Genomic DNA, 22947 nt, shown 5'->3' with positions numbered 1-22947 from the left:
ACAAATCTCTACTGGACCCCTTTACAAGTCTCTACTGGACCCCTTCCACATCTTGTATGAGCTTGGATGACCCTGATCACATCTTTAGTCATAGGATTCATAGGTTCCTAGATTTCAAATAGGAAAGAAACTTAAAGAATCTCTTGTTCAGTTCTTATGTCTAATTTTCGGTCTTTATTTATCCACTGACGCCTTTCCTACTGCTTACAAACATGTCCAGATCACACCCATCCTTTAAAAAAAACACACACACTTGAACCTGCCATCCCCTCAAGCTATCCTGCCTTTCACGGCCAAACTCCTAGAAAAAATCTGCCTACACTAGTTGCCTCTTCTTTGTCACCTCCCACTCATTTCTCAAACCTTTGCAATCTGGCTTACAGCCTCATTCATTCAAATGAAATTTCTGTCTCTAAGGTTACCAAATGACTTCTCAGATTTCACCCTTAACTTTTTCAAAGCATATAATAATGATAGATAGCCTTCATACCCCCATAAATGTTTGCAAAATGCTTTATAGATATTATCTTGTTCGATCCTCACAATAACTCTCTATGTTGTTATTATTTCCTTTTTACAAATGAAGAAGCTTAGGGTGAAAAAGGTCATGTGACTTTGAGTCACTCAGATAGTAGGTGTCTGAGGCAGAATTTGAACTTAGATCTCCCTAATTTCAGGTCAAAAACTATCTACTGCATTTAACACTGTTTACCACTTCCTTGGTCTAGACACATTTCCCTAGGCTTCCAAGACATTGTTCTCTCCTGACTCTCCTCCAGCCACCCCTTAGTCTTCTTTGTAATCATCCACACCCAAACTACTACTGATGGTATCCTTAGATGTCTATCTTGAGCCTTCTATCTTTTTTCTTCTCTCTCTTTCTAGCCCCTCTCTGTTTTTCTACCTTTTTCTCTCTCTCTGATTTTCTGAATCCTTTCTTCTTTATCTGTTTCTCTGCATCTCTGCTTCTATCTCTATGTTTATACTTGTGATCTCATCAGCTCCTAGGGGATTCATCTATGATTACTATACTAGATGTCGCAATGAATAGAGTCCTAGGTCTTGAGACAGAAAATCTGAGTTCAAATCCAGCCTCAGACACTTACTAATTGTTCATCACTGGAGAAATCATTTAACTGTCTTATTTTACTCCCCTGTAAAATGGCTATAATGATAGCATCTATCCCCCAGGGGTCAAATGAGATACTTGTAAAGTAATTAGTATAGTGCTTGATACATAGTAGGCACTTAGTAAATGCTTGTTAGTTTCCTTCTAAAAGAAAACTCATCTGAACCTTCTTTTCTTCCTTACTTCCCTGTTTCTACCACCGTTCTTCAAGTTGTCCAGGTTTGTATCCCAGAGATATCTTCCACTCTTCATTTTTCAAGGCTATCCAATCCCTTGTATTTAATCAGTTGCCAGTTCTTTTTCTCCCGCTTTTCCTTCTGTTGGTTTTTGAGAACAACAGAATTCTCCACATTTACTTGTATAAGATTTTGAGTTGCAAATTTTTCTCTTTCTCTTCAACTTTTTCTTCCCCTTCCTTAAGAGATGAAGCAATTTGATATAGGTAGATCTAATATAATAATAATAATAGGTAAACATTTGCACAATAGTCATATTGTGAAAAAAAGAATCATAACAAAAGGGGAAAATCACAAGAAAGAAAACAACAACAACAAAAGGAAAATGGTGTGCTTCAATCTGCATTCAGATTCCACAGTTCTTTCTCTGGATGTGAAGAGCATTTTCCATCATGAGTCTTTTGGAATTGTCTTGGGTCATTATATTGCTGAGAAGAGCTAAGACTGTCATAGTTGATCATCATATCATCTTGCTGTTACTGTGCACAATGTTCTCCTGGTTCTGCTCACTTCACTCGGCATCAATTCATGTAGGTCTCTTTAGGTTTTTCTGAAATCTATTGTACTATAATAAATGGTGAGCAAGCAGATAATTGTTGGTAATTTGATTGGTATGGCACTAAATAAATTAATTAATTTAGGTGAAATTGTCATTTTTATTATATGAGCTCAGCCTATTCACGAGCACTTTGATATTTTTCTAATTGTTTAGATCTGACTTTATGTGTGTGAAAAGTGTTTGGTAATTGTGTTCAAATAGTTCCTGGCCTTGTCTTAGAAGGCAGGCTCCCAAATATTTTATATTGTCTACAGTTTATTTTAAGTGGAATTTCTTTTTCTAACTCTTGCTGCTGAGCTTTGTTGGTAATAAACAGAAATGCTGATGATTTATGTGGGTTTATTTTATATCCTGCAACTTTGCTAAAGTTTTTAATTTTTTCAAGTAGTTTTTTAATTGATATTCTAGGATTCTTTAGGTATACCATCATGTCATCTGTAAAGTCAATTACCAATTCTTACTGAGTCTCTAAATGCTCTATCTCATGTCTGTCTCCTGTCTCTACTCACATGAGTGACTACATCAACTCCCTCTCTTGGGAGATGGCTTCTTTCAAATGCCAATCCCTCTATTGGTGCCCTTGGTGCTGACCCCTTCCTTGTCCTCCATTCACTTATCCTTTTGTAGGATAATAGGGTCACATTTGGAAGGGACCTCAGGGGCTCTCTTGTCCAATGTTAGCTCAGATTTTCATGTTCTCTTATCTGGACTATTGCAGTAATTTCTTGATTGGTCTCTTCCAATTAGGGGAGCCTCTCTCCTCCTTCTGTACAGCTGCTAAAATGCTGCTCTGCAAGTATATTGTTGATTCATTTGAACATGGCATTGCTCACCTCTTCATTTGCCAGGATGGAGAGAGAAATCAGAAGAGCATGTTGACTCATGGGGCAGTGGAAAATCCATTAGACCTGAGGGGCTTTTTCTTTTATACTTTAGGTGACTGGGAAGCTTCACCAGTGGTTAAAGTCTTGGTCCCTTGGATCAATTAAATTTTGATGATGGTTTCTTTTTTATTTTTTTTAGCTTTATGCATAGTTTTCAATATTCATTCTTGCAAAGCTTTGTGTTCCAAATTTTTTTCTCCCTCACTTCCCTCTACCTACTCCCTTAGACAGCAAATAATCCAATATGTGTTAAACATACACAATTCTTCTATATATACTTCCACAATTATCATGCTGCCCAAGAAAAATCAGAACAAAAAAGAAAAAGTGACAAAGAAAACAAAAAGCAAGCAAAAAACAACAATAAAATATTATGTTGTGATCCATATTCAGTTCCACAGTCCTCTTTCTGGGTGTAGTTGGCTGTTTCCCTCACAAGTCCTTTGGAACTGGCCTGAATCATCTCACTGTTGAAAAGAACCATGCCCATCAGAATTGATCATCTCATAATCTTCTTGTTGCTGTGTACAATGTTCTCTTACTTTTACTCACTTCACTTAGCATCAGTTCATACAAGTCTCTCCAGGCCTCTCTAAAATCATGCTCCTGATCAATTCTTATAGAATAATAATATTCCATAGCATTCATAACTTATTCAGCCAACTGACAGGCATCTACTCAGTTTCCAGTTTCATGCCACTACCAAAAGAGCTGGCACAAACATTTTTGCACATCTGGGTCCTTTTCCCTTTTTATGATCTCTTTGGGATACAAGATAGAGACACTACTGGATCAAAGGGTATACACAGTTTGATAGTCCTTTAGGCATATTTCTATATTCCAGAATTCCAGAATGGTTGTTTACAACTCCACCAACAATGTATTAGTGTCCCAGTTTTCCTACATCCCTTCCAACCTTCATCATTATTTTTTCCTGTCATCCTAGCCAATCTGAAAGAGGTATAGTGGTATCTCAGAGTTGTCTTGATTTGCATTTCTATGATCAATAGTGATTTAGAGCATTTTTTCCATGACTAGAAATGGTTTTAATTTTTCATCTGAAAATTGTCTATTCAATCCTTTGATCATTTTTTGTTGATAGTTTCATTGTCTTTTTAGGAGAAAACTAGCCTTTGGGGTACCAACCTTCTGGTCCTCTTTGGTCATGTGATAAATTTCTAGTTGTAAAATAGAACCTATTTGCCATGATTCTTAACCAGATTGGATGGTGAACTCACATCACCACTTGCTGTTCCCCATGGATGGCAGTCTATCTTTAGTCTATGGGCCTTTGCTCATGCCATTTTCTATCCAAAGTATATATTTCTTATTCATCTTCACCTCATGTACTCTCTGACTTCCTCCAGCTTCTTTTAGTTAGAGTGCTACCTCCTACAGAAAGTCTGTCTAGTTCCTCTCAATCATTAAGCATTTAATTACCTACTATGTGCTAGGCATATAGGCCATTAGGTGGAGCAGTGGATTGGCCTGGAGTCGGAAAGACTCAATTTACTGACTTCAAATCTGGTCTACTAGCTGTGTGACCCTGGGCAAGTCACTTAACCCTCAGTTTTCTCATCTATCAAATGAACTGGAGAAGAAAATGGCAAACCATTCTAATATCTTTGCCAAGAAAACACCAACTGGAGTCATAAAGGACTGAAATGATGCAAAAACAATATACTATTTTATAAAATAAATACTTGTACAATTGATCATATCATAGATTTAGAACTAGAAGGGACTTCGTAATCTATCTAGTCCAGCTCCTTCTTTTGAGATGAGAAAATAGAGCCTGTTCACGATTATATGGAAAGAAATGACAGAAATAGGATTTTAAGCTTGGCTACAATGATTCTGAGTTCAGCAATTTGAACTCTTCTGCTAAATTCCATCTCTTCTGTTAAATTGTAAATTCCTTGAGGACAGTGTTGATATTTGGGTCATCTTTGCAACTCCCCTCAGGCCTCTTGAAAAGCAATTACCCGGGACTTCCGGTTAAGATGGCGGAGAGGAGGCTCACAGTTGCATAAGCTCCGCGCTTTCTCTCACTATCCACTTCATTACAAGCCTCTGAATCAATGCTTGACTGAAAAAAACCCACAAATAGTTACCAAGAGAAGCCATCCTTGAGATCCGCCAAGAAAGGTCTGTCTTTACTGGAGGGCTGGGGCGGTTTTAGATCGGGCGCAGGCGGCGGGCAGCAGCAGTGAGAGCACGGGAGCAGACTGGAGAGGGGGTGGAGAGTGATTGTAGCCGTTTCTGCGGGGAGAGCTTCGCTACAGGTTTGGATACTTTCCTCCGGCAGCAAGTCAGCAGCCCAGCAGAGAAGCTAAAAACACCGGGGCTGAAGAACACAACCCCAAACAGCTGGAGTCTCTCAGGACCTGGCCGCCCCCCCCCCTTCCCCCCCCTCAGTGACTCAGCACGCTCTGGGATCTCAGAGCGCAGGCGCAGCACAGTCCTGCTAGTGCCTCACTGCTGCCCCTGCAGTCTGTAGAGGAAGCTCGATAACACACCCAGCCCCCCCCCAAAGAAAGACTCCAGTTTTTTCTGTTTTTCTTTGGTAGTTTGTCTTTGATTAATAGACAGAATGAGCAAGAAGCTGAAGAGGACTTTAACCCTTGACAGCTTCTACACAGATAGAGAGCAGACTCTAAATCCTGAGGAGACTAAAAACAGGCAGTCCCCAGGTGATTCCCCAAAGGAGGAGATTGTCTGTTCCTCAGCACAGATGAACCTCATAGAAGTGATTAAAAAGGCTCTCACAAGGGAGCTAGAAGAAAAATGGGGAAAGCAGAGTGAGGCTTGGGAAAAGGAGAGGGAGGCTTGGGAAAAGGAGAGGGAGGCTTGGCAAAAGAGCCTGGAGAAGTCAGTTAAAGAGAGAGTGGATAAAGAAGTAAAATCCTTGAAAAATAGGATTAGTGAACTGGAAACAGAAAACAGCTCTCTAAAAAACAAAATTGGCGAAATGGAAAAAAATTCCACAGAACAAAAGAACTCAATGGGACAATTAGAGAAAGATTTTTAAAAAAGTGAGTGAAGAGAATACTTCACTGAAAATCAGAATTGAACAAGTGGAATTAAATGACTCGAGGAGACAAGAAGAATCAGTCAAGCAAATCCAAAAAAATCAAACAATGGAGAAAAATGTGAAATACCTTCTGGGGAAGACAACAGACCTGGAAAACAGATCCAGGAGAGACAATCTGAGAATCATTGGACTCCCAGAAAAACATGATGAAAAAAAAGAGCCTGGACACTGTCTTCCAGGAAATTATCAAAGAGAACTGCCCAGAAGTCATAGGAACAGAGGAAAAAATAAACATTGAAAGGATTCATCGATCACCCACTGAAAGGGATCCTAAAATCAAAACACCAAGGAATATAGTGGCCAAATGCCAGAACCCTCAGATGAAGGAAAAAATATTACAAGCGGCTAGAAAAACCCAATTCAAGTATCAAGGAGCCACAATAAGGATCACCCAGGATCTGGCAGCATCCACATTAAAAGATCGAAGGGCCTGGAATATAATATTCCAAAAGGCTAAGGAACTTGGTATGCAACCAAAAATAACATACCCAGCGAGAATGAGCATCTTTTTCCAGGGAAGAAGATGGACATTCAACGAAGTAAGCGAATTTCATCTATTTCTGATGAAAAAACCAGAACTTAACAAAAAGTTTGATCTACAAATATAGAACTCAAGAGAAATCTAAAAAGGTAAAGATTAATCTTGGGAACTATATTTTGACTATATAGATGTATAAAGAATACATGTATACCTTGTTCTAGAAATTGATGTGGAAAGGACATTGTACCAGAAAAAGGGTAAAGTGGGGGTAGTACATCTCATGAAGAGGCATAGGAAACCTATTATATCTGAGAGAAAGAATGGAGGGGGATGAATATAGTGGGTATCTTACTGCCTTCAGAATTGGCTTTAAGTGAAAAATCTTAAGACATATTCAATCTATGGTGAAACTTCTCCCATCTCATTGAAAAGTGAGAAGGGAAAAGTGGAAAGGGAAGGAATAAGCTAAGCGGAAGGGAATACGGGAACTGGGAGGGAAAGGGGTAAGATAGGGGGAGGAACTCTAAGGCGGGGGAGGGACACTAAAAAGGGAGGGCTGTGAGAAGCAAGGGGTGCTCACAAGCTTAATACTTGGAAGGGGGGGAAAGGGGAAAGAAGGGAGGAAAGCATAAACCGGGGTTAACAAGATGGCAAGTAATACAGAATTGGTCATTCTAACCATAAACGTGAACGGGGTAAACTCCCCCATAAAGAGGAAGCGGTTAGCAGAATGGATTAAAAGCCAGAATCCTACAATATGTTGTTTACAGGAAACACACCTGAAGCGGGGAGATACATGCAGGTTAAAGGTAAAAGGTTGGAGCAAAATCTACTATGCTTCAGGTGAAGTCAAAAAAGCAGGGGTAGCCATCCTGATCTCAGATCAAGCTAAAGCAAAAATTGACCTAATTAAAAGAGATAAGGAAGGACACTATATCTTGCTAAAGGGTAGCATGGATAATGAAGCACTATCTATATTAAACATATATGCACCAAGTGGGGTAGCATCTAAATTCTTAAAAGAAAAACTAAGAGAGCTGCAAGAAGAAATAGACAGTAAAACTATAATAGTGGGAGATCTTAACCTTGCACTCTCAGAATTAGATAAATCAAACCACAAAATAAATAAGAAAGAAGTCAAAGAGGTAAATAGAATACTAGAAAAGTTAGATATGATAGATCTCTGGAGAAAATGTAATGGAGACAGAAAGGAATACACTTTCTTTTCAGCAGTTCATGGAACCTATACAAAAATTGACCATATATTAGGACATAAAAACCTCAAACTCAAATGTAGTAAGGCAGAAATAGTAAATGCATCCTTTTCAGACCACGATGCAATGAAAATTACATTCAACAAAAAAGCAGGGGGAAGTAGACCAAAAAATAATTGGAAACTAAATAATCTCATACTAAAGAATGATTGGGTGAAACAGCAAATCATAGACATAATTAATAACTTCACCCAAGAAAACGATAATAATGAGACATCATACCAAAATGTATGGGATGCAGCCAAAGCGATAATAAGGGGAAATTTCATATCTCTAGAGGCCTATTTGTATAAAATAGAGAAAGAGAAGGTCAATGAATTGGGTTTGCAATTAAAAATGCTAGAAAAGGAACAAATTAAAAACCCCCAGTCAAACACTAAACTTGAAATTCTAAAAGTAAAAGGTGAGATCAATAAAATTGAAAGTAAAAAAACTATTGAATTGATTAATAAAACTAAGAGTTGGTTCTATGAAAAAACCAACAAAATAGACAAACCCTTAGTAAATCTGATTAAAAAAAGGAAAGAGGAAAATCAAATTGTTAGTCTTAAAAATGAAAAGGGAGAACTCACCACTAACGAAGAGGAAATTAGAGCAATAATTAGGAGTTACTTTGCCCAACTTTATGCCAATAAATTCGACAACTTAAATGAAATAGAAAAATACCTCCAAAAATACAGCTTGCCCAAACTAACAGAGGAAGAAGTAAATATCCTAAACAGTCCCATCTCAGAAAAAGAAATAGAACAAACTATCAATCAACTCCCTAAGAAAAAATCCCCAGGACCAGATGGATTTACATGTGAATTCTACCAAACATTTAAAGAACAATTAACTCCAATGTTATATAAACTATTTGAAAAAATAGGGATTGAAGGAGTCCTACCAAACTCCTTTTATGACACAGATATGGTACTGATACCTAAACCAGGTAGGCTGAAAACAGAGAAAGAAAATTATAGACCAATCTCCCTAATGAATATTGATGCTAAAATCTTAAATAAAATATTAGCAAAAAGATTACAGAAAATTGTCACCAGGATAATACACTATGACCAAGTAGGATTTATACCAGGAATGCAGGGCTGGTTCAATATTAGGAAAACTATTAGCATAATTGACTATATCAATAACCAAACAAACAAAAACCACATGATCATCTCAATAGATGCAGAAAAAGCATTTGATAAAATCCAACATCCATTCCTAATAAAAACACTTGAGAGCATAGGAATAAATGGACTTTTCCTTAAAATAGTCAGGAGCATATATTTAAAACCATCAGTAAGCATCATATGCAATGGGGAAAAACTGGAACCTTTCCCAGTAAGATCTGGAGTGAAGCAAGGTTGCCCACTATCACCATTATTATTTAATATCGTATTAGAAACACTAGCCTCGGCAATAAGAGTCGAGAAAGATATAAAAGGAATTAGAGTAGGCAATGAGGAAACCAAACTATCACTCTTTGCAGATGATATGATGGTATACCTAGAGAACCCCAGAGATTCTACCAAAAAGCTATTGGAAATAATTCATAATTTTAGCAAAGTAGCTGGCTACAAAATAAATCCCCATAAATCCTCAGCATTTTTATACATCACCAACAAAACCCAACAGCAAGAGATACAAAGAGAAATTCCATTCAGAATAACTGTTGATACCATAAAATATTTGGGAATCTATCTACCAAAGGAAAGTCAGGAATTATATGAGCAAAATTATAAAAAAGTCTCCACACAAATAAAGTCAGACTTAAATAATTGGAAAAATATTAAGTGCTCTTGGATCGGCCGAGCGAACATAATAAAGATGACAATACTCCCTAAACTAATCTATTTATTTAGTGCTATACCAATCAGACTTCCAAGAAAATATTTTATTGATCTAGAAAAAATAACAACAAAATTCATATGGAACAATAAAAAGTCGAGAATCTCAAGGGAATTAATGAAAAAAAAATCAAATGAAGGTGGCCTAGCTGTACCTGATCTAAAATTATATTATAAAGCAGCAGTCACCAAAACCATTTGGTATTGGCTAAGAAATAGATTAGTGGATCAGTGGAAAAGGCTAGGCTCACAAGACAGAATAGTCAATTATAGCAATCTAGTGTTTGACAAACCCAAAGCCCCTAACTTCTGGGAAAAGAATTCATTATTTGATAAAAACTGCTGGGATAATTGGAAATTAGTATGGCAGAAATTAGGCATGGACCCACACTTAACACCATATACCAAGATAAGATCAAAATGGGTCTATGACCTAGGCATAAAGAACGAGACTATAAATAAATTAGAGGAACATAGAATAGTTTATCTCTCAGACTTGTGGAGGAGAAAGAAATTTGTGACCAAAGATGAACTAGAGACCATTACTGATCACAGAATAGAAAATTTCGATTACATCAAATTAAAAAGCTTTTGTACAAATAAAACTAATGCAAACAAGATTAGAAGGGAAGCAACAAACTGGGAAAACATTTTCACAGTTAAAGGTTCTGATAAAGGCCTCATTTCCAAAATATATAGAGAACTGACTCAAATTTATAAGAAATCAAGCCATTCTCCAATTGATAAATGGTCAAAGGATATGAACAGACAATTTTCAGAGGATGAGATTGAAACTATTACCACTCATATGAAAGAGTGTTCCAAATCATTATTGATCAGAGAAATGCAAATTAAGACAACTCTGAGATACCACTACACACCTGTCAGATTGGCTAAGATGACAGGAAAAAATAATGATGAATGTTGGAGGGGATGCGGGAAAACTGGGACACTAATGCATTGTTGGTGGAGTTGTGAACGAATCCAACCATTCTGGAGAGCAATCTGGAATTATGCCCAAAAAATTATCAAATTGTGCATACCCTTTGATCCAGCAGTGTTTCTATTGGGCTTATATCCCAAAGAAATACTAAAGAAGGGAAAGGGACCTGTATGTGCCAAAATGTTTGTAGCAGCCCTGTTTGTAGTGGCTAGAAACTGGAAAATGAATGGATGCCCATCAATTGGAGAATGGCTGGGTAAATTGTGGTATATGAATGTTATGGAATATTATTGTTCTGTAAGAAATGACCAGCAGGATGAATACAGAGAGGACTGGCAAGACTTACATGAACTGATGCTAAGTGAAATGAGCAGAACCAGGAGATCATTATACACTTCGACAACGATATTGTATGAGGACATATTTTGATGGAAGTGGATTTCTTTGACAAAGAGACCTGAGTTTCAATTGATAAATGACGGACAAAAGCAGCTACACCCAAAGAAAGAACACTGGGAAACGAATGTAAACTATCTGCATTTTTGTTTTTCTTCCCGGATTATTTATACCTTCTGAATCCAATTCTCCCTACGCAACAAGAGAACTGTTCGGTTCTGCAAACATATATTGTATCTAGGATATACTGCAACATATCCAACATATAAAGGACTGCTTGCCATCTAGGGGAGGGGGTGGAGGGAGGGAGGGGGAAAAAAATCGGAACAGAAACGAGTGTCAATATAATGTAATTATTAAATAAAAAATTTAAAAAAAAAAAAAAAAAAAAAAAGAAAAGCAATTACCCAATCAAGACTTGTTGAATGGAGGCATTTGGACAAGTGTTAGGAGGCTGCCTCTACCACAAAAATAGCTGTGTGATCATGGGCAAAATACTCAACTACTCTGTGCTCATTCAGTATTCTGATCTAGAATATCAAGCTAAAAATTCCTGTTCCCACTTAAGAAAATAGTAATCAGACAGGAAGCCTACAGGGATATGATGGGGAAATAACCAGAGAAACAAGAAAAAAAAAAGAATATAAATGAGAGACTATTATGTGTATAAGACACTAAGATGTGATGAAGTGTTGGTAGAAATTTTCTTGATGAGTTAGTGAAAATGTTTAAATACATATAACAGAAATATATAGAAGCATATTTTTGAAATAGTGAGAACCTGTGAAAATCAAATGAGAAAGTCAGCATACAGGATGTGGGGAAATGAGGCGCAGTAGAAAGAGCAAAAGTATAACCAGGGTAGAGCAAACAGAGCTTTGTGCCAGAGTGCCAAAATTCACAGGACATCCATAGCATTTGTATTCATTCAACAGATTAAAAAAACAACTGGTTAGCACATTTTTATTAACGAAATAGGAAACTACCATATGTTGGTGTTTCCTCCTGTTCCCCACACCAGCCCCAGCATTCATGCCCCATGGAAGTTCCTCCATCCCAGCCTTACTCCCTCTCTTCCCCTACCCAGGTCTGTATGGATAAATGGAATTTCCTCCTCAGGAAGTTCTCTATACTTAAGAAATCACAAGTCTAGTCCCTGTCATTGTTATTCAGTTGCTTTCAGTCATGTCTGACTCTTTGTGACCCCATTTGGGATTTACTTGGCAAAGTGTTTTACCATTTCCTTCTCCAACTTCAAAAAATACAGATTTTACAGATGAGGACATTGAGGCAAAAAGAGTAAAATGACTGCCCAGCTAATAAGTGTCTGAGACTGGATTCGAGGCCTGGTGCTCTATTCCTGGTGCCCCTTAGGTGACAGCCAGTCCTTCACCTGGCCCTGTTCCAGTCCTGAGCTAAAATAAAAAGGAGAAAAAACACCCCTAAGCCCAGAGGCCCATAGAGGTGAATATTGTGCCGAGGTAACAATAAAGTACTATACAGTATGATTTTTAAAAATTGAACTTGTTATATATTTACTGCAGGGAGCTGTTGGTGAGGAACCTATTCTAAGAAGACAGATCAGTCTGTGTTTTGCAATTTATAGTCTTAGCGCACTGCCTAGGGCACTGAGTTAATTGCCCTGACCAGAATCACATAGAGTATGTGGGCCCTGTAGTATCTGAACCCACTTCTTCTTTCCTCTGAGACCAGTTCTGTAGCCACTTCACCAGGCTGTCTTCAGGATGTGATATTAGCAGTGAATGCCACAGGAGTCCCAAAGAGCTCTGGGGAAATCAGAGAAGGCTTCATGGATGGGTCTTGGAGAATGAGGATCATGTGGTCAGCATGGGGAAATGAGAAGAAGCTAGTCTAGATGGCCCCTAAAAACTTCCTGCGTTAGATCTGGGATCCAATGATCCTAAATCTCTCTGGGCCTCAGTTTCCCCATCTGCAAAACGATTTCTGAGCTCCCTTCCAACTTTAAATCTCTGATCCAGTGATTCTTCAACCACTGACTGGACCAGAGAGTATGTATTGAGGAGGTGAGTTCCCGAGAGCCTCCTTTTGGGGAAAAGGGGGGACAAAACTCCCTGCACTGCAAGAAGCAACACTGATGACAATCTGGAGACCCTCCCCTCTGACACTTCAACTCTTCCTTCCTACAGGTGGTAAACCCGAAAAAGAAAATGAAGAAAAAGAAATACCTGAACTCTGGCACAGTAAGTTCCTCTTCCCTCCCCCCTCCTCCCTCCCTTTCCTTTCTCCCCCAGGGTCTGAGTGAGGACATTCTGAATTCTAAACTGTGTCAGGCACAAGTAGCTCTGATGTTCAGAACATGGGAGCTAGAGCCCGGGAGGAGGGGAAGAAAGGTGGGGGCAAAGGGGGATAGGAAGAAAAGGAGGTGTCGATGGGGCAACCTCCCAGGAGATGACAGAGACAAGCCTGTTTCAGGATGAAATCTGGACAAGAAAAACTCCCACGAGCGCTTCTCAGCAGTCCAGGATCCAGCTAAGCTGTCTCTACATCTGTTTGACACAGCAGCCCAGGAGGAGACCTGCTAGGCACATGGAGGAGCATCAAAGGGACTGGGGGAGGATCGCAGAGAAACCAAGAGCCCTGGGGGATCCCAACTGGGGGAGCAGCTCTTGAAAGTCTCACAAAATGAACCGGGAACTACACCCCCTCCCTATGGGTGGTCTTGTATGGAGCCATGCAGTGGGTCCCCTTCAGGAAATGCACTGGAAACTCAGTAATCTTGGCTAATTAGCTGTGAGCCTGACTTACCAATTTTTTTTAAAGTGAGGCAACCTTATTGTTTGTTGCCTCCTAAAGTAGTGAGTTCACTGGAAGGGCTCACCAAATCACAGAATCTGAAAATTCACAGGCCCCTCTGAGGCCATCTCGTCCAATACATGGCAGACCAAGAATTCCCTCTACTATATACTCAAGACATAATCATCTAGCCTCCTCTTGAAGACCTCCAGTGAAGGGCCACCCACTACTGCCCCAAGGCAGCCCACTTCTTGTTTTTTTAAAAAAAATTAAATTAAATTTTTTTCAATTAACTAAAACTAATTTTCTCTCCCTCCTCCTCTCCCTCCATTAGGGGGAAAAAAAGAAAAGAAGAAAATCTCAATTCTTGTTACAAATGTACATAGACATTATTTATAAAGTGCTTTGTTAACCTTAAACTATATAACTGCTAGCTATTAATAATAATGATGATAATAATTTCTCTGGACCTCATTGTTTTCATCTATAAAATGAGAGGGTTGGATTAGATTGCCTTTGAGGTGCTGTCCAGCCTTGGATATAAAATCCCATGACCCTTCTGGAGTAAGTCTATTTCTTCTTCCAGGTCACAGACCTTTAAATGCTTGAATACCTCTATTATGTCCCCCATGCATGAATCTTCGTATTTTCTAGGCTAAACATTCCCAGATCCTTTAGGCAGTGCCATGTAATGGATGGGAGTTTCAGAAAGACACATTTAGGGTCTGTGTAAGAAAAAAAGCTCCTTTAAGACCTGTCCTAATGTGGACTCAACTGCCCTGGGAAATTTGTAACATCAGCTCACATTTATACAGCATTTTGAAGGTTTGCAAAGTGTTTAAAAATATCTCTTTTGATCCTCACAATAACTTTGGGAAGTAGGTGCTATTATCCTAATTTTACAGATGGGGAAACTGAGGCAGCCAACTGTTAAGTGACTTTCCCAGGGTCACACAGCCAGTGATTGAGGCACAGTTATGAACTCAAGTTTTCTTGATTCCAGGGCTAGTGTTCCATTCAAGCTCCCAGTGGTGGTTCCTAATTGGACAGCTCCAAACAGCAGCTGATTGGGGGGAGGGGGGAGAGGGAGGGCGGGAATGGGAGACCCTTATTAAAGATTATAGAATAAATTCTTGCTCAGGTACCAGTTACACTTCATGTCTTCTTGGTCTCATATTCCATGCATGGGAAGCCGTTTGATTATAGTAAATAACTCTGAGTTGAGGTTATGGGTTTCTTTGATGTGTCCAGGTGTGCAATGAATTACAAATGAAGGTTCTATCCTCCAAAGAGCAAAGTGCTGTGAAAGGGGCTGGTTCCTTTAAATAGGTCGAAGGTCTCCCCGAACCACCCCTTACATTCATTTAGTTGCTTGGCCAACCCTTCCTTGCTATGTAGGGCAGAGATAAATCGCTGACTGGCACCTGAACTCGTGGACCCTGAGCCTTACATTGAACATATACTTGTTGAAAGAGAATGACGATGGACTTCCTGGTGTCTGAAGTAAGGGCTTCCTTACAACAGAGCTCTTAGAAGTGTTTTGTCCCCACTCCCCATCCTCCCCTGGGACGATATGGAGACCAGGACTCTTCAGCTGGGGAGAACAGAGACTGCAAAAGAAAGGAACCTGAAAGCTAAGGCCCCAGAAGGAGGATAAGAGTGGTTCCTTAGTCCCCAGATCCTGGGATGGGGGGCTGAGGGTTACCCCAAAACTGGAGAGAGGAAAATCTAGGATGAGTTCAAATGTTTATGGGAGATGGAGGGAACTTCCTTACTCTGATATGTGAAGTAGGCTGAGAAGATCAGGAAGTATAAGACATAAGAGCAATATGGAATAAAGGCCCCAAAGCCAGGAAAACCTGAGTTCAAATCCTGCCTTTCACACAAACAACTGGTTCAGATAAAATTATTTAAAAGGCTGTAGCTATTTTTTTTAAAAGATTAAAGGATGCAGGCCTGTTTTAGGAGAAGGAAATTCTTCATCTGGAAATTTCTTATGTCACTGAAATCTCAGATTCAATCCTTTAAGGTATAAATTCCTGTTTGGACATTTATGGTGGGTTTATAAAAGGAAGTCATATAGGAATGGGCTTATTTCTAGTTAGTGAGTAAAATCAGGGAGTTTACTTATATCTTCCTATAACCTATCTCAGTTGGCTCATAGAAGCCAAGTTTTGGGGACCTACTGACTGATGCAGGGTGATTCTTTCTTTTTAAAATTTTGTAATTACTTTTTTTCTTCTTCCCACACTCCTACCTTTCTTTTTCTCTGTGTCCTCACCCTGAGAAAGAAAGAAAAACAAAATTGTTTTTACAAACATGTATAATCAAGCAAAAAAAATCCTATATTGGCCACGTCCAAAAAAAATTATGTCTCAATGGAGGTGGGTAGTCTATTTCATCATAAATCCTCTGGAATTGTGATTATTCATTGTGATAATCAGAGATAATCAGAGTTCCCAAGTTTTTCAAAGTTGTTTATCTTTACAATATTATTGTTCTTGTATACATTATTTTCCTGGTTCTATATACTTCAGTCTGTATCAGTTCATACGAGTCTTGCCCAGATTCCTTACAATCATAATTTCTTACAGCATAATAATCAGAGTTCCATCACATTCATATACCATAACTTACTTAGCTATTCCCCAATTGACAGGCATCTCTTTGCTTTCCAATTTTCTAGAACAATGCTTTCCAAGGACTCCTTTTTCAAAAAGTTTGATACCAATATATTGTGGATTGGGACAACTTCATACCCACTAACAATTAGCAAAAGGCAGCTAGATGGTGCTAGAAAAAACTCAGGACCTGGAGTCAGAAAGATTCATCTTCCTGAGTTCAAATCTGACCTCAGGCACTCAAAAACTGTATGACCTTGGAAAACTGTATGACCCCTGGAGTCAGGTCACTTAATCTTGTTTGCCTCAGTTTCCCCATCTGAAAAAAGGAAAAGGCAAACCACTCCAGTGTCTTTGCCAAGAAAACCCCAAAGAATCGTACGTAAGACAACTAAACAATAACAAGTAGCATAGTTAGAAATGGAGACGGGCTACTTGCAAAAGGGAATAGAGAAAATATTTAAAATGGAGGGTAATGGGGTCTGGGAGACAGTTGTAAGAGCAAAATAAACTTCCTGAGCTTAAAAGGGAGATTTTAAAATAGTGGGGAGAAGTTTGATGAAATCATAGACTACACTCAGCCTGGGGGGTTAACCCCACCACAACACACAGCTTATAAGAATGTCCTTTCTCCCCCTCTTTTCCTGTTGAATTCTTGTGCTTCTTCTTTTTTTTTTTTTTAGTAGCTTTTTTATTTACAAGTTTATATGCATGGGTAATTTTACAGCATTGACAATTACCAAACTTTTTGTTCCAATTTTTATTCTTGTGCTTCTTTTAAAGAGCCTAGTGCAAATGCTGCCTATGCCCTATTCTTCCTTTTGTTTGTAATTGCCTTTTCCTCCCATCTCATTTGTCATCTCTCTAATATTTTAAATTATGCATTATATAAATCTGCAATGTGTTTCACCCACTTTCTGAGCCATGAGCCTCAAATTTTGAACTTTCCCATGTGTTTTTCCCTTGGGAGGGCCTAATAAATGTGTTTTCAGGTAATTTGGATTGAGCAGAAAAGAAAGGGGAGACCTAAATGTGTTGTTTCTCCTATTAGAAAATAAGTTTCTTGAGGGCAGGCCTGTTTCATTTATGAATATGTATCCCCAGCTTCTCTCCCAGTGCCTGGTATCTAGTTGGCCCTGAATAAGAGTTTTTTGATTGGGGGAAAAACCCCAATCGTTCAGTCCCTAAATCTATCCCTGGCCCATGGTGATACCTATCATGACTAATGAATGGATGCTCTGTCTTTTTTCCCCTCCAAGGTAACACTACTTTCCTTCGCTGTGGAGTCGGAATGCACATTCTTGGATTATATCAAAGGAGGGTGAGAAAGGGGCTCATTCAGGCTCCTTATGTGCTGGATTTAAAAGTCATGAGAGTTCCCAAATGCATAGTTCCTGCATTTGAACCTATTTCACGCTGGACCAAGGTAGTCTCTTGTGTCACTAACCTGATTCTGAAAGATATCCTTAAATACTTGAAATTTGAGGATCACCTGTATTGAAATAAATGTCAGGCTAGTTTAGTCATCTAAGTCCCAGCTTCTTAAACTGTGGGTTGTGACCCCATTTGAGGTCTTGTAACTGAATGTGAGGGTCACGAAATTATGATTTATCAGTAAATGTTTGATTTGTATACACTATTTTATATACCTATATACTCGGGATTATATAAAAAAAATCTTAGGCAAAAAGGGGTCACGAGTGGAAAAAAGAAGCGCTGATCTAAGTCATCAGACTCGAGATTTAGAGAGAAAGCCTTCTAGGTGTGATGGTCTCTATATAGAGGTGTGGATCAAATCCCACTTCTGACACCTGAATTTTGGGGCAGCAAAGCGGCATATGGGTAGAGTGCCAGGATGCTAAGTCTACCCTCAGACATTTACCAGCTGTGTGACCCTGGTCAAGTCATATATCATTTAACTCTGTGCACCTCAGTTTTTTCAATTATCGGCTCATTTCTAAAGTGATTGGGAGGAGGAAATGGCAAGCCACTCCAGTATCTCTGCCAAGAAAAATGGGGACACAAAGAGTCAGACAACTAAACAGCAACAACTTGATTATTTAAAAACATTATTCTGGGAAAGGGTTCATAGCTTTCACCAGAAGCCCAGGAAGAATGAGGACATTGAGTGCCCAGATAAAGGATTCATAGAAACAGATCTAAAGGGAAGCTGAGAAGTTATTTAGGAGTGGAAGGCACCCCCAAAGGCCATCCAGTTCACATTCTTTATTTTATTGACAAGGAAACTGAGGCCTGTTGAGTGTCTGGTAATGATATAAGAGCGGTTAAGAACCCATTCTCTAAGGTGATGTTAGAAATGAGTTGCTGACCTGCATCAGTGAAGGATATTTCCACACCAGGAGTCCCCCATTTGGGGAAATTATAGATCCATGTATTAAACAAAAACAAAAAAACAGGCCTTAATGTTCCTGTTAATATTCCCGTCATGAACATGTTTTCATAATCATATTTGTCCCCTCACCTCATGAAACTGTCCTGAGGGAGAAGTTAAAAGTGAGAGGACTTAAGATCATGGATTTAGTGCTAAAAGGATTTCTCCTTCAACCTCCTAATTTTACACATGAGGAATTGAGCTTCAGAGAGGTTACCTGATTTGCCTGAAGCTGGTAAATAGTAATCTTAGTATTTAAATTTGGGTCTTCTGGCTACAAAGCCAATTTTCTTTCCATTGATCCCATGCAGTCTCAAGTCAAGTTTCTTAGGAGCAGAGAAGTTAGAACTGGAAGGACTCCAGATGCCATTTGGTTCAAAGTTCCCTAATTTTGCTGCCTCCAAAATAGCTATTGGTGCCAGAATTCAATATGCAAAACTCCTCAGCTGGCCAAAACTGCTGCCCCTGGCACAGGTGTCATTGTTTTTCACTAATATGAAAGAATTGGTCTCTAAAGTTCTTTCCAGCTCTAAGGGTCTGTTTGCCATGTCCCTGGGGGAGGGGCCTGCCCAGGCATGGGGTAAAATAAGGATATTATCTTGGGCTTTCCTTCCCTGTATCTCCATTGTCATATTTCCTCTGGGTCCCAGCATCCTCCCATCACACAGCCGACCATTGTCTGGACCCTAGGGAGCCAGGGTGTTGGCAGGTGTATTCTCTAAGTAAGAATGGGGTGCCAGCCCAGGAGCTGGGCTTTACTCCTCACCCACAGGAGGAATTACAGAACATAGAAATACAGAGGTAGGGGGACCCTAAAAGTCATCCAATCCAATCCACTAATTTTTACAGAAAAGCAAAGTGAGGTTCAGAGATGGTAAGTGACTTGAGAGTGAGAAAGTAGAATTTGAACTGAACTTCTGTTGATCTAAGTCCAACCCTCTTTCCACTATATCATGCTGCCTCTGACATTGCAGATTAGCTTCTGTGGCTAGGTATCTATGCCCTATCAGCATCCCCATCTGTACGTTATAGAATCATAAAATTTAGAGATGGTCATCTGGTCTAACCATCTTATTTTACAAATGGGAAAACATAGTCCCAGAAAAGGAACTGACTAGCATGTGAATTGGATAGAGGGCTAGTTTTTAAATCAGAGAGCCTAGGTTTGAATCACAGGTCAGTTATTTTGTTACCTGTGTGACCTTCAGAAAGTCAAATAATTTCTTTGGGTAGATCCTCCCTAACTCCTTTCTAGGGCTACCCCTCTTAGAATCTTTCTCCTTATTATATCCTCTTCACCTCAATTTCCTCATCTGTCAAATGAACTGGAGAAAAAAATGCAAACCACTCTAGTATCTCTGCCAAGACAACCCCAGTGAGGTCAACAGAAAGTTGGATATACAAACAACAATATTTCAGGCGGCAATGGTCTGAGCAGGATTTGAACCCAGCATAATGGCTCGGGCACTGAACTCTAAGGCATTTACCAGCTCTGTGACCTTTCTGAGTCTCACAACGCTTTAAGACTCCATGTTGTAAAAGGGGCTACAATATGCCTCTGGGGAAGGAATTCTCACAGCAACAAAATTACAGGCTCATAGTTCTAGAGCTGTAAGGGTATGGGATGGGGCAGGGTGTGCAGATAAATATTTAACAACCGGATCTCCAAAAAATTAAAATGCATGGCAGACTCTTAAGTTTATTCTGCATCATTAACATTTTCTCCATTGCTCAACAAAACAATAAATCAAGTCCTGATTTGTTGGGTTTACTGATTTCCCAGGTGTAAATGTTCTCATTGAAAATTGAACAGTCTGTTCTCAAGAGAGCCTGTGTGAGCTGGTTCCAGCAACCCCTGGCCGTAAGGGACCTTAGTGGGCTGCAATGTAGCTCACCCCCTTCATTTTACAAATGAAGAAACTGAAACCCAGAGAGGTTAAAAACACAGGTCCTTTCCTCATTATGATTATTATGACTTACTTTGAGAGCCTCAACAAGCATTTGCCATACTTAGATCACTGGACAAAGATTTTATATTGAATTTGTAGAGCAGAGGGAGAAGAGGGGATTTTCCTTCACCGGTCCATCACTAGATGACTTGGCAATCAATCCAGGTACTCAGGAGTGATTGACTCAGCAAGCTAGAATCATGGGTAGAAAGAGAGAAGATGCTGTCTACCTTCTTCAATTTTTTTAAAAAATTCATCTTGGAAAGTTATCTGGGTCTCCATTGGGACATAATTTCTGAACATGTTTCTGGGAGACAGAAAAGATTTCTTTGCCTTAAAAATGTCCTCATGACTAAGGGCAGAGACTTTAATTTCAAACTGAGGGAGTAGGCCCAAAATATCCTGGGGCTACTCTGATACAAACATTCGATATGGGGACTCAAATTCACCTTATGGTTAAATGACTGCTCTCAAACGTTGCTGGTAATTAGAACAGACTCTTCAACTTTCTCTAGCTTATCTTCCTCCATATCTGTCACCTGAGGTTACAGTTGGCTGTGAGATGCCCAGACTTGTACCTGAAGAAGACCAGCTTCCTGTTTCTCTCTGAAGGCCCTGGGAAAAGATAACAACAAACTTGTTTATTTTGTTTTACAAAGAGATCCCACATCCAGATATTGCTGTTCTGTCCTTTCAGAATTTTCATAACCCCATTTGAGGTTGTCGGTACAAAAATACCAGAGTGGTTTGTCGATTCTTTCTCCAGATCATTGGACAGATGAGGAAACTGAGGCAAGCTCAAAATCACACAGCTGACAAATGTCTGGGGCTGGTTTTGAACTCCTGAAGATGAGTCTTTCTGACTCCAGATACTCCATCCACCGTCCCCCCAGCTGCCCATGATTTACAAAGAGATGCTAGTTATCATAAAATACCTTTCAGAGGTCCAGCTCTATAACGAGATTTGCCTTAAGTGTCAGCACTTGTATGTGGAGATACCAGCTGGTCTCCTGCGCTCCACTCACCTTCTCAGGTAATAACTGTTGTTACTTTTCCACTCCTAGGACTCAGATCAATTTCACGGTTGCCATTGACTTCACTGCCTCCAATGGTGAGTGACCCATTGTAGGGAAGTGAGTTCCTTGATGCATAAAGAAAGGCGCAGGGGAGGGAGGATGGTGATAATCTGATGGATGGTCCTGGACAAGCGAGCTGCCCCCATCCTTGGCAGTTCTTTTGCCTCGGTTTCCCCTTTTTGCAAACAAGAATAACTTATGGGCATTCCCTCACAAGGCACTAGGCATCAAAGCTCCAGCCAGGGATGTCACACTCACCTGTATTTGTTTATTCAGGAAACTCTCAAGGCATGGGGAGGGTTTCTCTATAGTGAATGCGATTTCCAAGTGATTCCAGGGCTCCATCCTAGGCCCAAACTGGGCCTTCGTCCATACTAATCACTATTCTCAGCTGCAGTCAGGGTGGAAGCACCTGCTATGTGCTGCTAGGGGCAGGGGAAACAAAAGAATACACAGCACATGGGTGCTGCCTCCCAGGGCCTCCAGTCCAGTTAGTTAGAGGGCAGGACAGACCCAGAGAAAATAACTAAGCATGCAATTCTTAGAGACCTGGGCTACAAGTGCTCTTTTTTTAAATGGTTTTTCCTTCTGGCTCATTTTCTGGCCTACTCTGAACCTAAGCTTCTCAGAAGCAGGTTATAGGGGAAAAAATTCGGAAGTTGGTGCTGTGGTCCTTAACAGTATGCTCCCAGCAGCCCAGAATGGCAAAAGCAGGAGGCCTGCCCTCAGGAGGGCCTGGATTCAAATTTCACCTTAGACCCAAATCATTGTGAAATTAGGTTTAGCGTTTCTGTGTGATTAACCATGAAAATATTGTGTCCTGTTAGTTAAAATGTAAACTCTTTGAGAGCAGGGATTGCCTCCCTTTTGTTTTAGGATCCCCTAGTGCCTCGCGCTGTACTTGGTACCTAGGAGGCAGTTCATTATTGCTTGTTGATTGATCTTAGAGCCAAATTTAAGGCTCTTATTAGCTATGAGACCTTGGACAGGCAATTTAACCTCTCAGAGCCTCAGTTTCCTCCTCTAGAAAAAGAGAAATAATAACACCTGTTGGCTCAGGATGATGGTGCCTTCCTGTAATCCCTGCTGCTGGGGAGGGTGTGTCTGATGGACTGTTGAGGAGTTTTAAGTTGTAGTAACACTGTCAGTTAGATGGCTTCACTATGTCTGGCACTCCCAAGAGTGAAGGGCCAGCAGCCTGCCCCCAGAGGGGCAGCTAACTGTCTCAGGGAGAGACGGAGCAGGTCAAAATTCCCGTCCCAATCAGCACTGGGATAAGCTCCTGTGAGGGGCCATGTACTAAAGC

At 39.8% G+C, this 22947-nt stretch overlaps 1 protein-coding gene across 1 annotated transcript in view; it reads left to right on the top strand.

Moving 5' to 3' along the window:
- CPNE5 (copine 5) overlaps positions 1 to 22947 on the top strand; it is a 202490-nt gene that overhangs the window by 169421 nt on the left and 10122 nt on the right. The window contains 3 exon segments of the mRNA XM_051996747.1: positions 12997 to 13050; positions 17484 to 17545; positions 21630 to 21676. Coding sequence (XP_051852707.1) covers positions 12997 to 13050; positions 17484 to 17545; positions 21630 to 21676 — 163 coding nt within the window.

This window comes from Antechinus flavipes, chromosome 4, assembly GCF_016432865.1.
Source record: "Antechinus flavipes isolate AdamAnt ecotype Samford, QLD, Australia chromosome 4, AdamAnt_v2, whole genome shotgun sequence".
In the NCBI taxonomy this organism is placed as follows: Eukaryota; Metazoa; Chordata; class Mammalia; order Dasyuromorphia; family Dasyuridae; genus Antechinus; species Antechinus flavipes.
The sequence above is the reverse complement of the archived record's forward strand: the minus strand, read 5'-3'. Positions and strand labels throughout refer to the sequence as shown.